Source organism: Xenopus tropicalis, chromosome 5 (assembly GCF_000004195.4).
Source record: "Xenopus tropicalis strain Nigerian chromosome 5, UCB_Xtro_10.0, whole genome shotgun sequence".
Lineage (NCBI taxonomy): Eukaryota > Metazoa > Chordata > Amphibia > Anura > Pipidae > Xenopus > Xenopus tropicalis.
In genome coordinates, this window is record NC_030681.2 from 10,471,371 (window position 1) to 10,486,304 (window position 14,934).

Consider the following 14,934-nt stretch of genomic DNA (forward strand, 5'->3'; position numbering starts at 1 on the left):
CCTGCCCTGCTTTATGGCTGAGATTCTAGCTATCTGTATAACAGAGCATTCTGTCACAGTGGCACAGATCCTATCTGATCCCCCCATTAGAAGCAGCAGTCCTGCCCTGCTTTATGGCTGAGATTCTAGCTATCTGTATAACAGAGCATTCTGTCACAGTGGCACAGATCCTATCTGATCCCCCCATTAGAAGCAGCAGTCCTGCCCTGCTTTATGGCTGAGATTCTAGCTATCTGTATAACAGAGCATTCTGTCACAGTGGCACAGATCCTATCTGATCCCCCCATTAGAAGCAGCAGTCCTGCCCTGCTTTATGGCTGAGATTCTAGCTATCTGTATAACAGAGCATTCTGTCACAGTGGCACAGATCCTATCTGATCCCCCCCATTGTAAGCAGCAGTCCTGCCCTGCTTTATGGCTGAGATTCTAGCTATCTGTATAACAGAGCATTCTGTCACAGTGGCACAGATCCTATCTGATCCCCCCATTGTAAGCAGCAGTCCTGCCCTGCTTTATGGCTGAGATTCTAGCTATCTGTATAACAGAGCATTCTGTCACAGTGGCACAGATCCTATCTGATCCCCCCCATTGTAAGCAGCAGTCCTGCCCTGCTTTATGGCTGAGATTCTAGCTATCTGTATAACAGAGCATTCTGTCACAGTGGTACAGATCCTATCTGATACCCCCCATTGTAAGCAGCAGTCCTGCCCTGCTTTATGGCTGAGATTCTAGCTATCTGTATAACAGAGCATTCTGTCACAGTGGCACAGATCCTATCTGATCCCCCCCATTGTAAGCAGCAGTCCTGCCCTGCTTTATGGCTGAGATTCTAGCTATCTGTATAACAGAGCATTCTGTCACAGTGGCACAGATCCTATCTGATACCCCCCATTGTAAGCAGCAGTCCTGCCCTGCTTTATGGCTGAGATTCTAGCTATCTGTATAACAGAGCATTCTGTCACAGTGGCACAGATCCTATCTGATCCCCCCATTAGAAGCAGCAGTCCTGCCCTGCTTTATGGCTGAGATTCTAGCTATCTTTATCATGGTGGTGGTGACTAATATCCTCGAATGCTAGTGGCGAGAACGTAAATTGCCCGTTGGGTGACTTTAGAAAGCCGAAGCAACATATGGTTACATTACCGCCGGTAGGGAAACATTCAGAGAAGAGTAGTGGCCACTGCTAGAGAAGATTAATGGCGGGGCGACTAATCTCTTTGTGTGTCACTGGCCTAAAAGGGCAATATTTACTGACAGTTTAATAAGATTCTTAGATAGTTCACTTATCAGCATATAAATTATCCTTTGGTTGTTCTCCTTTAATTGACTTTCCCACAGTGATCAAAAGACCAGGGAAGTGCTGCTCCTATCATCAGACTCCAGAATTCTGGAGCGGTTATCTACTGTGCAATGAAGCACGGGTCCAAGTCCAACACATCAACAAACAACAAAGAGCATGTTAATGTTTGCAAATAATTAGTAGCCTTAAATTAACATGGAACCATTAGTGGTGACAATTACATCCCTGTTTTTATTGTTGTATTTGGCTTTGTTGGGATTAAAATATATTATATATATATATATATATATATATATATATATATATATATATATATATATATATATATATATATATATATATCCACAACCGCATATGTAATACAAAAATAACGAAAACTAATCAAATATGATGAATACTTAACCCTTTAATATAACATGGTCTGAACACAATCACATTGCCTTACATTGGGGTCACATTTTTTTTTTTTTACCTATATAAAATGAAAATTTGATTTAATTATTGCCTATTTGTTTATTTGGGTCACCGCAAGCCTCTGAACAAAGCTGCACAATCATCCTGAACGCCCAGGAGCACCAATCAATACTACTAAAGGCAAAGTATCCATTAAGTGATCAGTTTGCCTTTCTCCAATTAGGCACCCCTCTCTATACAGCTCACACCAGAATCACATTAACACATTTGTGCTAATAGCTAAAGGGGTGGGGGGCAACATGCACTTAGGCACATCCCAGCTCCTGGGTACAGGTCTGTTTGCTGCTGGGCAGTATAGGGGTCCGATACACCTGGGACCTGTCTGCATTTCCTCAGGAGAATCTGATTATTAGGCAAGTACTGTATCTCTAAGGCCTATGGTACAAGAGGCCTATGGTCATCCATAAGTGTTCAAAACTCCCTTGTCAATGTTACCACTGGAAGGCCAAGCAAAGCCAAAATATTGATTTAAATGCAGTTTAGCATTGTACATTCATTTTTAATTTTTAGCAGTTTCTGCAATATATGCAGTTTTAGACTGCTAATACTAGGCTCCCAGTTGAGAAAATGTCACCGTCAAAGTGCCTGGGTAGGGTTAAAGATGCAAGGGCTGGAACTTTGGGGGCATGGGCCTCTGTGTACTTGAAATACCAAGGCCTATTATGAATTGCATTTAAAGCGGACCCGTCACCCTAAGAAATAATTCCAATTTCTTTTCTACTGTGTTTGTTAACCAAAATTCACTTAACATACTATATAAATTATATAGATCTTGTTTCCTTCAGTCTTGGGAATATACAATCAGAGCCAGCAGGCAGCTGCCATTTTGTGGGCACTGTTATTAAGGCAAGCTTTGTATTACCCCAAAATCTTGTGTATGTGCCAGAATGGGGGACCTGATGCCCAGGCCCATGCACTGGCTACACTATTAGATAGTGAGAAGGTAGGGAGAATGTGAGTGCTGAATGGAAGTTTAAGTACTTGTCTGCCCCGCCTCTATTCCTAAGGCATAGAGGCGGGGCATGCAGTATTTGATTGACAGCTGGGATTTTTAAATGCATTTATAATGGGATTGAATGTGTTCATATAAAAATGAATTTTGGTTTCATGTTTAATTTGAAAAGGACTTTTATTATACAGCTTTTTATGTCTGGGTGACAGGTCCACTTTAAGATATGGTAGCAACCAATCGGATCTTTGCTTTTGTTTTCCAACTTGTAGGTGACTGTTCAAATGTAATTGCTAATTGGTAGTGATCTTTATCCCAATGTTAGTAAACATGCCCCACGTGCCTCTGGGACCACTGGGGAGGGGCAGATAGTTAGGGGCCGTTACAGAGCAGTGGGTATAGGAGAAAGCAGAGTGCGGCTGGGGGAATCGAGCAGCAGGGGTGGCTTTTAGACTGACCGGGGGTTATCAAGTGGCTTGGGGAGGGGTGTAAAACATTATGGTCTACATGAAAAATAGCTGCTGAACTGAGAGCCTGGTACTAGAAGTCTAAAAGTGCAAATATCTTAGAAAACACTAATGTAAAAAAAAAAACAAAAAATGCTCATTCTGAGTTTGCTTTTTGGGCTAAAATTTCCTAAGGAAAGCCCTATGGCTGACACAAATATAAAATAATGTGTTTACCTCTTGCAAATAGAAATTCAAAAGGCCGTGACATTTTGTGGGCTCCGCCGGCAATGTAAGAGTAAAGTGCTATTTTGCCCCTTTCTTTTCCCTGGTGCCTGGCAAGAGAGGTGTGAGTGTTTGCAATCCAAGTGACAGGCAGGTAAAAGTGAATGTGTTGTACAAGGCTGGGGGGCAGTCGCACAGTTGCCATGGCAACCTCAGCTCAAGATCACGAGAAAAATTGCACTGAACATTTCCGTAAAATTGCACTGAGCATTTTCATAAAAGAGGCAAAAATGTTTAGAAAGCAAGAATACAGCATGGTGTGTTATAGTAAATATACTCCCGTGCTGCATACACACAATAACACCAACGGGGGTGGTAGAAATTCATTTACATGGGTTGCTCACTTTTTGTTTGATGTAGAGAATGCAATTTTTGGACAATTTGCAATTGGTCCTCATTTTTTATCATTTGTGGTTTTTGAATTATTTAGTTTTTTGTACAACAGCTCTGCAGTTTGGAATTTCAGCGGCTATCTGGTTGCTAGAGTCCAATTTCACCTAGCAACCAGGAAGTGGTTTGAAAGAGACAGAAATATGAATAGAGGAGGGTCTAAATAGAAAGGTAAGTAATAGAATGTAATAATACGTTTGTTGCCTCACAGAGTAACAGTTGGGGTCAGTGACCCCCATTTGAAAGTTGGAAAAAGTCAGAAGAGCAAGGCACATACTTTAAAAACAATAAAAAATGAAGACCAAAGGAAAAGTTGCTAGAAATAGGCAATTTTATAACAAGGTTGTCCCTTTATGGTCTCCTTCATACTGATTTATGTCTCCAATGCACCCAGTTACTGCCCCTGGCCACCAAGTTCCCCTACTAATCTAACCTCATCCCACCCCATTCCAGGGATGGATTTCCAAACTCAACCAGACAAGACCTGAATCCCATTCAGGAAATGCCAAAAAGTGCAACTGCAAAGCCGCAACCCTCTCCTATCCAGAACTATACAGGGGAAACCTCTAGGAGCAAAGCCTGCACAAATTCTTGCCTCTGTGTGGGTGACAAAATGCTACAAAACCCCCTTGAGTAGAAGGGCAAAGCTAGTATTGGTGCAGTCACAGTTTAGGCTATTATTATTTAGAAGCAAGGCAGTGACCATAAGGAGCGATGCTGTGGCCTTACACGGGCTGATTTGAGCTTACAGAGGCAGCTTATCTGAAATAGGCCAGATATCAATCAGGCAGGTTAGAATATTCCGTGAGGGGAGAAGCACATTGGTATGCTACTGTTCCCCTCCTTCAATGGGTCTCGGCTGGCCCCAATGGATGGGTGCAGGGCCAAAATGTGGGTTGCCAAATAAGCCAAACATGCTTTACCCTTTCCACCCAATCCCATGTTATAATAAAATCAGGCCGCTCCCTGCAGCAGTCACTGTATAACAAACTGGGGTGCCCCCCCCCCACACAATGGCCGCACTGGCTCACAAGTATGAACCTCGGCCATATAGACTCACTTAACAATAAATGCTGGGGCTGCAGACAGAGCTGTCCCTGAGTGAATGTTAAGAACATTTTTACAATCTGCTCAATACCAATCCCTCACTAATGGAACCAACGCATTGCTGAATAATTTAGCAGCACACAGAGCATTTCCTTAATTTTATTAGCAGCTTTTTTTTAATGCAACAAAGAGATATGCATTTGTGCAGTCTCCATCCGGGAAATAGCCTCCTCGCTGCATTTTGAGCATAATTTACGGCCAGTGCTGAACAGGGTATCACTGTATAAGGGATAACGTACCCCCTACTGTAAATGATAAGGATATTAGCAGTCACTGAGGGGTTCGGTGCCCATATAAAGGCACAAGAGAGTTATACAGGGAACTCTGAGTATCACTCATGTATTATAAGGGATAATGTACCCCCTACTGTAAATGATAAGGATATTAGCAGTCACTGAGGGGTTCTGTGCCCATATAAAGGCACAAGGCTGCAGGCTGAGTTATACAGGGAACTCTGAGTATCACTCATGTATTATAAGGGATAATGTACCCCCTACTGTAAATTATAAGGATATTAGAAATTACTGAGCTTTGTAATTATATAAAGCAATGCTTTTTAAAAATGCGTCTGTTAAAGGATTATCATCATTACCCCGTTCCACAAAGTTGCATAATTATTTCTAAACCTATCCTTGGGTCACGAATCTGACTCTCAGACTTCATACAGGGGGAAACCTAGATAAAGAAGGGTAAAAATATACAATACACACATACAATGTTATATGCAGAGTGATTTATACAGGACCCGGAGCTAAGTTTTTTTAGTTAAATGAATAGGGGAAATAAATTGCTGGGGTTCCCAACCCCTGGCATTGTGTGACATCCCCAAGCGCCATGACTAAGTACATATTTTACTGGTAATTCATGGCTTTGGTACATAATACACCCGAGTGCAGTCAGTGTATTCCAACCACAAACGCATAGGAATAAACATTCCAAATCAAATGTTTTGCTGCAAAAAAAAAAATACAAGTTCTGCCAGTAAGAAGAGAATTAAAGGTAAAGTGATCATCCTATTTCTCATGTCCTCTCTGCATGGCCGATCCCATTCCCATATGACAGGCGTTCTATCATGCAACATTAATGAGCCCGGACTGAAGTCACAACTGAGTCACCCCTTGCGTCTGTTAACCCTTCCCCAATGGGGCAAACGTAGAGGAAGATGTATGAGATGGAGAGCCGTAGTTCCAAAATAAAATGTATAAAGTCTTATCCAATAAAACGATTGCCATGAAGACAGTTTGGGTCTGTTTTAAAATTCATCTGTATTGCCCAGGGCTGCTGTGTTGCTTGCTACAACAAGCTGCAATAAGCCACTAAACACACAGCTACCCAAACAGATTAAAGGGCATCTGTGCCTATCATTTATTTTTTTACCACATTCATATTTATAGCAAATTACATATATAAAAATAAAGGCTCACTTTACAGCTTTATGTCAGTTTTTGTTTTTTTTGTTTTTACTTATGACACCAATATCAGGCATTGCTTTTATATGGTCCATATCTTTACACATCTTATGCATTTCGAGCCCCATCTGGGTACTTAATCATAGGCAAGTATGCCAACAAAGACATAAGACTATTGAAATGAATTTAAGCCAATCACACAAAGGGGGAGATTTATTAAGACACGAACACTCGGAGCGTAGCGTTTATTCGCACGCCCGCACGACTTTTTCGTACGCTTGCGCAAAAAATTCGGAAAGGTTCTGCCGCAGTTTACAAACGTTTGGTACGAAAATTTTGTGACTTTCGGATCGCCAATACGTTATTATCGAGACTAATACAATTTTTCGTAAGCATTTTCATGATATTTCAAGATATGCTATCTTCAGAAATTATCGTATCCAATCCGAATTTTTCCCATTCGGGATTCGAACTCGTGTTTTAATGAATCGGCTCCAAAGTGTGACAAAGCTCCTATCAGATTCCTTGTAACATATACACTCTTAAGAGTACACAATATCCATACATTGTACATACCTGAATAGTAGATGCACAGTATCCCAATAGTAGAACACGTATATCAATACAAAAAATAATTAAATTATTTGCTGCCTTCTTCTACCTCCTTGCAGCTTTCAAATGGGGGTCACTGACCCCGGCAGCCAAAAACTATTGCTCTGTGAGACTACAGGTTTATTGTTGTTACTTTTCATAACTTATTTTCCTATCCAGGTCCTCTCTTATTCATATACCAGTCTCTTATTTAAACCACTCCCTGGTTTCTAAGGTGACTTGAACCCTAGCAACCAGATGCTCCACACAGTAGAGCTGCTGAACAAAAAGTGAAATGATTAAAAATAATAAAAAATGAAGACCAATTGCAAATTCTCCCAGAATATTACTCTTTACATCATACTAAATGTTAACTCAAAGGTGACCAACTACTTTAAAACAGAATATCCATGAGCTTAGAAAGGGCATACAGAATCAAGGCCTGTGTGTGTTGCTAGCTAATCATTCCGATGTGGGCTCTTCTGAGGTTGCTTCAAACTGTCAGCCCCGCTCTGTCACATGACACGTGAAGTCAGCAGCAACTTGGGATCAAACGGCGTGATTCCCCTGATTCTTAAATTACACATCTTTGTGCTATCTCCATGGCAACAAGCAGGGACTGAGAGACAAGCCTGTTTAAAGGCATTTATGCTGTCAGCATAAACATTGCTAACTGTGGAAAATGATAGGCTGTCCTGCTCTGCAGTTAGTGTCATGTGACACCCAGCAAGGTGCCTTATTCTCCAAGTGCCGGCGCAGGCTATAGATCATATATCACCAAACAAGTGCAGGCACATAAGGCAAAAATATGATTTTAGATCAGCCGTACCTTTTGTAAACTGGTGGGATTTAGCTGCGTTTTATCGATGATTTTCACCGCCACCTGGAAAGAAAAGAGCAGAGAACTTTCATTAGAAATTAAATTGAGTTTGTCACTGCTATATAGGAATGCTTCCTCCAGATTAGGGCTGGCCTAGACACTGGGGGACATGATACAAACACAGAATGACAGATTTCTTAACAAAAATGCATGATGGGATAATCCCAATGGGACAATGACACAGCCAAAGTTTCTCTTACTAGTAGCAGCTACTTGTCGTGGCTACTAAAATAGACAATGCTGATCATTTACTGATAATTGTCTCTATGTGTGTTTTAGCAGAGGCAATTCTCAGTATTGTCTATGGCAGGGGATTTCCTGGAGTTTACAGCATTGAAAAAGTAGCGGCTACTAGTAGCCCAGTGTGTCTTCACCCTTATAGAACTTATTAAAGCCATAGTAACACCTCCATGATAAATATGGAATGTGTCACTATCACTTTGATATCAAGTTGCTGTAAGACCCTGCAATGCAATGGCCCCTGGGTGATCTGACTATCACCCCATCAAATAATTGCCTGCCCTCTTGCAGCCATCATTCTGATTCAGTTAAGGCAATAATACATGGGCTGATCCGTACCCAGACCCAACTGGACCAAAAGGTCCGATACCCGTGTACAGGTATGGGACCCATTATCCAGAATGCTCGGCCCTGGGGTAATTAGGATCTCCTACATTAAATCTACTTTAACTAAATCCCATTAACTACTATTATTTAAACTGTAATTAAACCCAACAGGATTGTTTTGGCCCCAATAAGGGGTAATTATATCTTAGTTGGGATCAAGTACAGGTACTGTTTTATTATTACAGAGAAAAGGGAATCATTTAACCATTAAATAAACCCAATAGGGCTGTTCTGCCCCCAATAAGGGGTAATTATATCTTACTTGGGATCAAGAACAGGTACTGTTTTATTATTACAGAGAAAAGGGAATCATTTAACCATTAAATAAACCCAATAGGGCTGTTCTGCCCCAATAAGGGGTAATTATATCTTAGCTGGGAACAAGTACAGGTACTGTTTTATTATTACAGAGAAAAGGGAATCATTTAACCATGAAATAAACCCAATAGGGTTGTTCTGCCCCAATAAGGGGTAATTATATCTTAGTTAGGATCAAGTACAGGTACTGTTTTATTATTACATCATATAGATTGTAAGCTCTACGGGGCAGGGACCTCCTTCATCTTGTGTTTCTGACTCTTATTGCAACTGCACTTTGTATTTATTGTATTTATTGTTGTACTTTGTATTTATCCATTATCTTTAACCCCCCTGTCTGTATTAATGAATTCTACTGTACAGCGCTGCGTACATAAGTAGCGCTTTATAAATAAAGATATACATACATACATACATTACAGAGAAAAGGGAATCATTTAACCATTAAATAAACCCAATAGGACTGTTCTGCCCCTAATAAAGGGTAATTATATCATAGTTGGGATCAAGTACAGGTACTGTTTTATTATTACAGAGAAAAGGGAATCATTTAACCATTAAATAAACCCAATAGGGCTGTTCTGCCCCCAATAAGGGGTAATTATATCTTAGTTGGGATCAAGTACAAGGTACTGTTTTATTATTACAGAGAAAAGGGAATCATTTAACCATTAAATAAACCCAATAGGGCTGTTCTGCCCCAAAAAGGGTAATTATATCATAGTTGGGATCAAGTACAGGTACTGTTTTATTATTACAGAGAAAAGGGAATCATTTAACCATTAAATAAACCCAATAGGGCTGTTCTGCCCCCAATAAGGGGTAATTATATCTTAGTTGGGATCAAGTACAAGGTACAGTTTTATTATTACAGAGAAAAAGGAAATCATGTTGAAAAATTAGAATTATTTGCTTATAATGGAGTCTATGGGAGATGGCCTTTCTGGATAATGGGTTTTCGGATAAAGGATCCGATATCTGTACAGAAATATATGCCTGGATCATCTGGCCAGCATATGCAGAGTCAAATGGAATGATGAATGTTATCAGTACCTCTATGGCCATCTATACACTAGGATACTCATGATAATAATGGATGTATACAAGGCCTGAAAGCTATTTTTGAGCCTTCACGCACATATATATCTTCTTCCGTTACTTGATCACGTGCTTTCCCTCTGACTTGGTACCCAGGGATCCAGAGACCAATGCTGAACACAATAAAAATAGGTTTTGTTCACTTTTTATTGCATTCAGCACCGGTCTCCCTAACGGCGGTTACAGGCCCACAGGGAAATGCAGGAAACGTCAAGGCAATGTGTAACACGCATCAGTGTCTACCCTCCTTGCCTTCCCCTTTTGTTTCTATGCTATTTTAGGAATGCGTGCCAACTCTCTTCCATTGAGAAAAAAATATATATATTTATATCCAGCAATTAGAACTGGGGGTAGAAGCCCTGCAATGTGTATTTATTAGATGTGTCCCTGAATTTTTTTTTTAAAAAGGAAAACTGAATACTTATTCATTTAGTTTAAATTATGCTCAGTGACCTATTAAAGAATCTCGCCAAACTGGACTATATATCAGTAAATATTGCCCTTTTATATCCCTCCCCTTGAGCCGCCATTTAGTGATGGGCTGTGTGCTCCCTCAGAGATCAGCTGACAGGAAGTGATGCAGCTCTAACTGTTACAGGAAGTAGTGTGGGAGCAAAAGGCAGAACTCTGCCCATTCATTGGCTGATGGGGCCTAGCATGTATGTGTGCCTTGGCTTGTTTGTGTGCACTGTGACTCCTATGATCCCAGGGGGTGGCCCTTAATTCTAAAAATGGCAATTTTTTATTTATTATTACCCAATGGCACATACTAGTAAAAAGTATATTTATAAGAAAATGGTTTATTTAGATGAAGCAGGGTTTTACATATGAGCTGTTTATGCAATATATTTTTATAGAGACTTGTTTGGGGGTATAGTTTGTGCTCTGGTCAACCTAATTTGATAAGCATGTGTCTTTTTTCAGCTTCAGAAACTATGCTATTATATTTCAGAAGTCATAGCACCACAACTCCCTGCGATTCCTCCAGGTATTTGGGGCTTTCTCCCACACTCCAAAAACATACAGGTGGGTTACTGGTTCCTGTTAAGACTCACCTTAGATTGTAAGCTCCAAAGGGGCAGGGACTGATGTGAAATCTTTGTAAAGTGCTGCAGTATATATTGCCGCTATATAATGATAAGCCAACAGATCAGGGATAACTGTTTGATTCTATATAAACTTGAGCCCTGATACTCCCCGCTCTGTACTGCGCAGCCAATACAAACCTGCCATACTGGTTTGAAATAATAATAATTATATCAGCAATGGGCGCAGCAGTGTCCCACGTTACTAACCCATATTATGTTTCAGCGCCACAGAATACAAAGCATAGCTAATGATTTTCCACTCTGCCTCTTTCAATGCATGTGAAAAAGTTCTATTAAATGTTATTTTTTTTTCTCTAAGTAAACCAAACCAATGGGGAAAAATCTGTAAATACCAGGAATAGCATTGAGTCAGGCAAAGACACAGCGGGGTACTCACTTTAGTAACGCAAGGTAAATAAGCCTTTAGGGTGAAGACACAGAGCTACTAGTAGCAGCCACTTGTCATGGTTACAGAAATTATTATCATTTACTGATAATTGTCTCTATGTGTGTTTTAGCAGAGGCAATTCTCAGTATTGTCTATAGCAGGGGATTATCTGGCGTTTAGCAGCTGTGACAAGTAGCTGCTACTAAGTAGCTCTGTGTGTCTTCACCCTTAAAGGCAGGCAGGTGATAAATTGTCCTTCATGAACGGGCTGGCCCGATACCCGCGGGACCCACACATAACTAATGGACAAGACTCAAGTCCATGTGACCAGAGTTTAGTCGGCCATACATACGGCAATCCACTGATACTGATTTGGCGAGGTCGCTAAATGTGCGGATCTTTTCCCCAAGGTGGCCAATGTCGGGTTAATTTGATTGTTTGGCCCTAGGGCCAAAAAAAACTGAATGAAAAAGGGCAGGCTTAGGCACTGTCAGACTGAGGACCGCATCAATGAGCCAATGAGGTCCCCGATCCAAGGGAAAATCAAACCTGTCCAATCTAGATCTGACCAATTTTAGGCCAGCGTTTGGTCGGGTAGTAGTGATGTGCGGGTCAGCCCGCAATGCACGGGGCGGGTGGGTTCAGTCTGATATCTGTGCTTCAATAGCAGGTCGCATGCGGGTCCATGCCTTATGTCTTCCTCACTGCCTCGCTTCTGGCTTTGCGTGCCATCCTGATGTCATGGGCAGGGCAGGCTCCGGCCTATAAATATAGGGGAGCCACGGGCCGGTTTGGGCATGAGTTTAGGAGGAGCAGGTTAGGGTCGGGTGTGGGTTGACCCGTACATTACTATCGGGTAGGCATGTTGGGTGTGCTCCCCTTTAGTGGATTGCCAATGACACTGAGTGACAGTGAGGAGCAGAGCCATGAAATTTCCCATGTTTAGCAGCACGAGGACCTGGCAAAATACTCATGAGACACATGGGGGCCCATTCATTAAAGCACTATTGACCACGTTTGAGAAAAATTCGTATTTTTTCCAACTTATAGAACATTTCGTAATATCCACAATAATATCGCTAAAATTTCCAGACTTTTTCGCGGTACGTTCGTTATTCCACAAAAAAGTTCTACTTTTCATAACGACTACGAAAATTTCATTATTCATTCAAGCTTTGGTATCGTGACTATCTTTTCGCCAGTTTGGGTCTATAGAGTGCCATTTAGTCCTATGCAAGGCTTCCAACATCATACATTTTGTTTGCAAGCTAGAAAGGTTTTTGTGCCGTTTACGAGCATTCGGATACAAAAATTGTGTTACTTTCGTATCGCAGCCACAATATTTTCGCACGACCAAGAAAATAATTTTTGCGCAATTTTTGTACATCAGAAATTATCATGTTTACTGCAATCGTGCTTTTTGTTAGCGAAAATTTGTGCTTTAATGAATGGGCCACATGGAGTTGTTTCCCTTTTTCCCTACGGATGACAGTATGTAAAATGCCTAGGCCAATAAAGGTATCGCATTGGTGGCCTCTGATTAACTATCTAGGCCATATCTATCTATCTAGGGGATATACATTTTCTGCCCATATACTAGTCAATATGCTTTCAGCAGAGGTACTCTTATTATAAATATTTGTTTATATATAGAATTATAGATATTTATGTATATGCGTGTGTATTTTATAGTACTATAGTCACATAGAACTGCCTATCTATCGTCTGAAGTCAAATTCTGCTATATGCGGACAAATGGCCCATGACTAAATATAGCTGGGCCTTTCATTGAAAAAACATGAACACTATCACCAATATAATACTTTACTGCCTTTAATATACACACAGACAAACCCGTATCTGATGTTTCAGTGGCAAAGGATTGATTTATTTGGTATACGTTACAGAAAAGTCCACCTTGTACAATACGGGTAATGCTGCTGAGCGTGCTAAATGCAATAGCTTTTAGCCAAATTCTACTATAGCTTCAATTTGCTACAATGAGCGGTTATTAAGTCTCGCCTGGGTCAGGGATGTCAAACAGATACAGTTTCAAGTTGGGAGCAGCTGTTTAGTCCATTAGAACCCCCCCACCCCACCAGTCCCAAATGGCTCCTTCCCGGCTGTGCCATACAATCTAGGCACATAGTAAGGCTGTATAGAATATACTTGTAGCACCATGTGGATGGTTCTAGCCATTTAACTGATGAATTTAAACTGACAGCACTAGTACAGTTCTACAGTGAACCACAAGTATATTCCCAGGATGCAGATCCGATTAGTAAAATATCCTGTTAACTATAGAGCCACTTACCTCTCTGCCAGTAAGCACGTGCCTAGCCAGTTTCACCTTGGCGAAGTTCCCTTTCCCTATGGTCTTTAGCAGGCGGTAATTCCCAATATGGGGCTGCTCATCCGTCGTGGAAGCGATTGAGTTCCGACATCGAGGAAGGCTCTGCCGGCTGCTGGATTTCGTCGGTGGGACGGGAGGTTCTGGGTAGCCATCCAGTGACGTGTGCTGCGGGGAACAGTAGAGCAGTATAAATTCTGGGCACAAAGATGGGTTCTATAAATAATACACTACTGTCATTTAGTCATATATATCCTACCTACATGTCTATAATAAAATAGCTGGCATCAAGGGTTTGTATTGTGGTACAAAACAATGGATCCCTTTTGCCTCGAAAGCAGCATTTTGCAGATATAGATATTAGCTGCGCCCCTTGATTAGTCTTCCGCCCCCACATACATGCACAGACCAATGAGAGTAAAGCAATAGGGCACTCAAGTTATGCATGCCCAATGTAATGATAACAGGGCTATCAGAGTATAGTGGATGTAATCTGCCATTGGGCAATAGCAACATAACCTTTTTTTAATAGGTTATTCACCTTCAAATTAACCTTTAGCATGACGCAGAGAGTGCTATCCTAAAACAATTTTCAATAGGTCTTCATTTTTTTATTATATCTGGTTTTTCAATTATTTGGCTCTCCAGTTTGGAATTTCAGCAGCTATCTGGTTGCTAGTGTCCAATTTATCCTAGCAACCAGGCGGCGGTTTGAAAGAGAGACAGGAATATAAATAGAGGAGGGCCTAAATAGAAAGATAAGTAACACAAAGTAACAGTAACAATAAGATTGTTGCCTCACACAAAGGAATAGTTTTTGGCTGCGGGGGTCAGTGAATCCCATTTAAAAGAGTCAGAAGAGAAAGGCAAATAATTAAAAAAAACTATAAAAAAAAAAAGAAGATCGATTGAAAATTTGCTAAGAATAGACCATTCTATAACATACTAGAATATAACCTAAAGGTAAACCACCCCTTTTGTTGTGTTGTGTTGTGCCCCCAATGCCCATTATTCCATCTGCAGGAGTTTGTGATGCATAATAAGGAAACTGGAATCCCCGGAATACAAATTGCTTGACATAAACGAGACACTAGTATTAATAACAGAGAGATGTGTTAATTGTTCCGGAGGAAATATATGGGAGATAAGGCTTCGATGATGGATGAATCAATTGTAACCAGGCACAAGACTTCCTGGCACCAAGTCGAGGGCACTACAGATAGCCGCTGGGCAA

The 14,934-nt window shown here is 40.9% G+C and overlaps 1 protein-coding gene across 2 annotated transcripts in view; it reads right to left on the reverse strand.

The window, feature by feature from the left end:
* Nucleotides 1-14,934, reverse strand: part of mark1 (MAP/microtubule affinity-regulating kinase 1) — a 97,492-nt gene that overhangs the window by 44,722 nt on the left and 37,836 nt on the right. For both annotated transcript variants that reach the window (XM_004914790.4, XM_002936023.5), the window contains exons 2-3: nt 13,665-13,868; nt 7,781-7,834 (exon numbers count right to left, since the gene is read on the reverse strand). In XM_004914790.4, the coding sequence (XP_004914847.1) occupies nt 7,781-7,834; nt 13,665-13,868 (258 nt within the window). The remainder of the gene's footprint in view (nt 1-7,780; nt 7,835-13,664; nt 13,869-14,934) is intronic.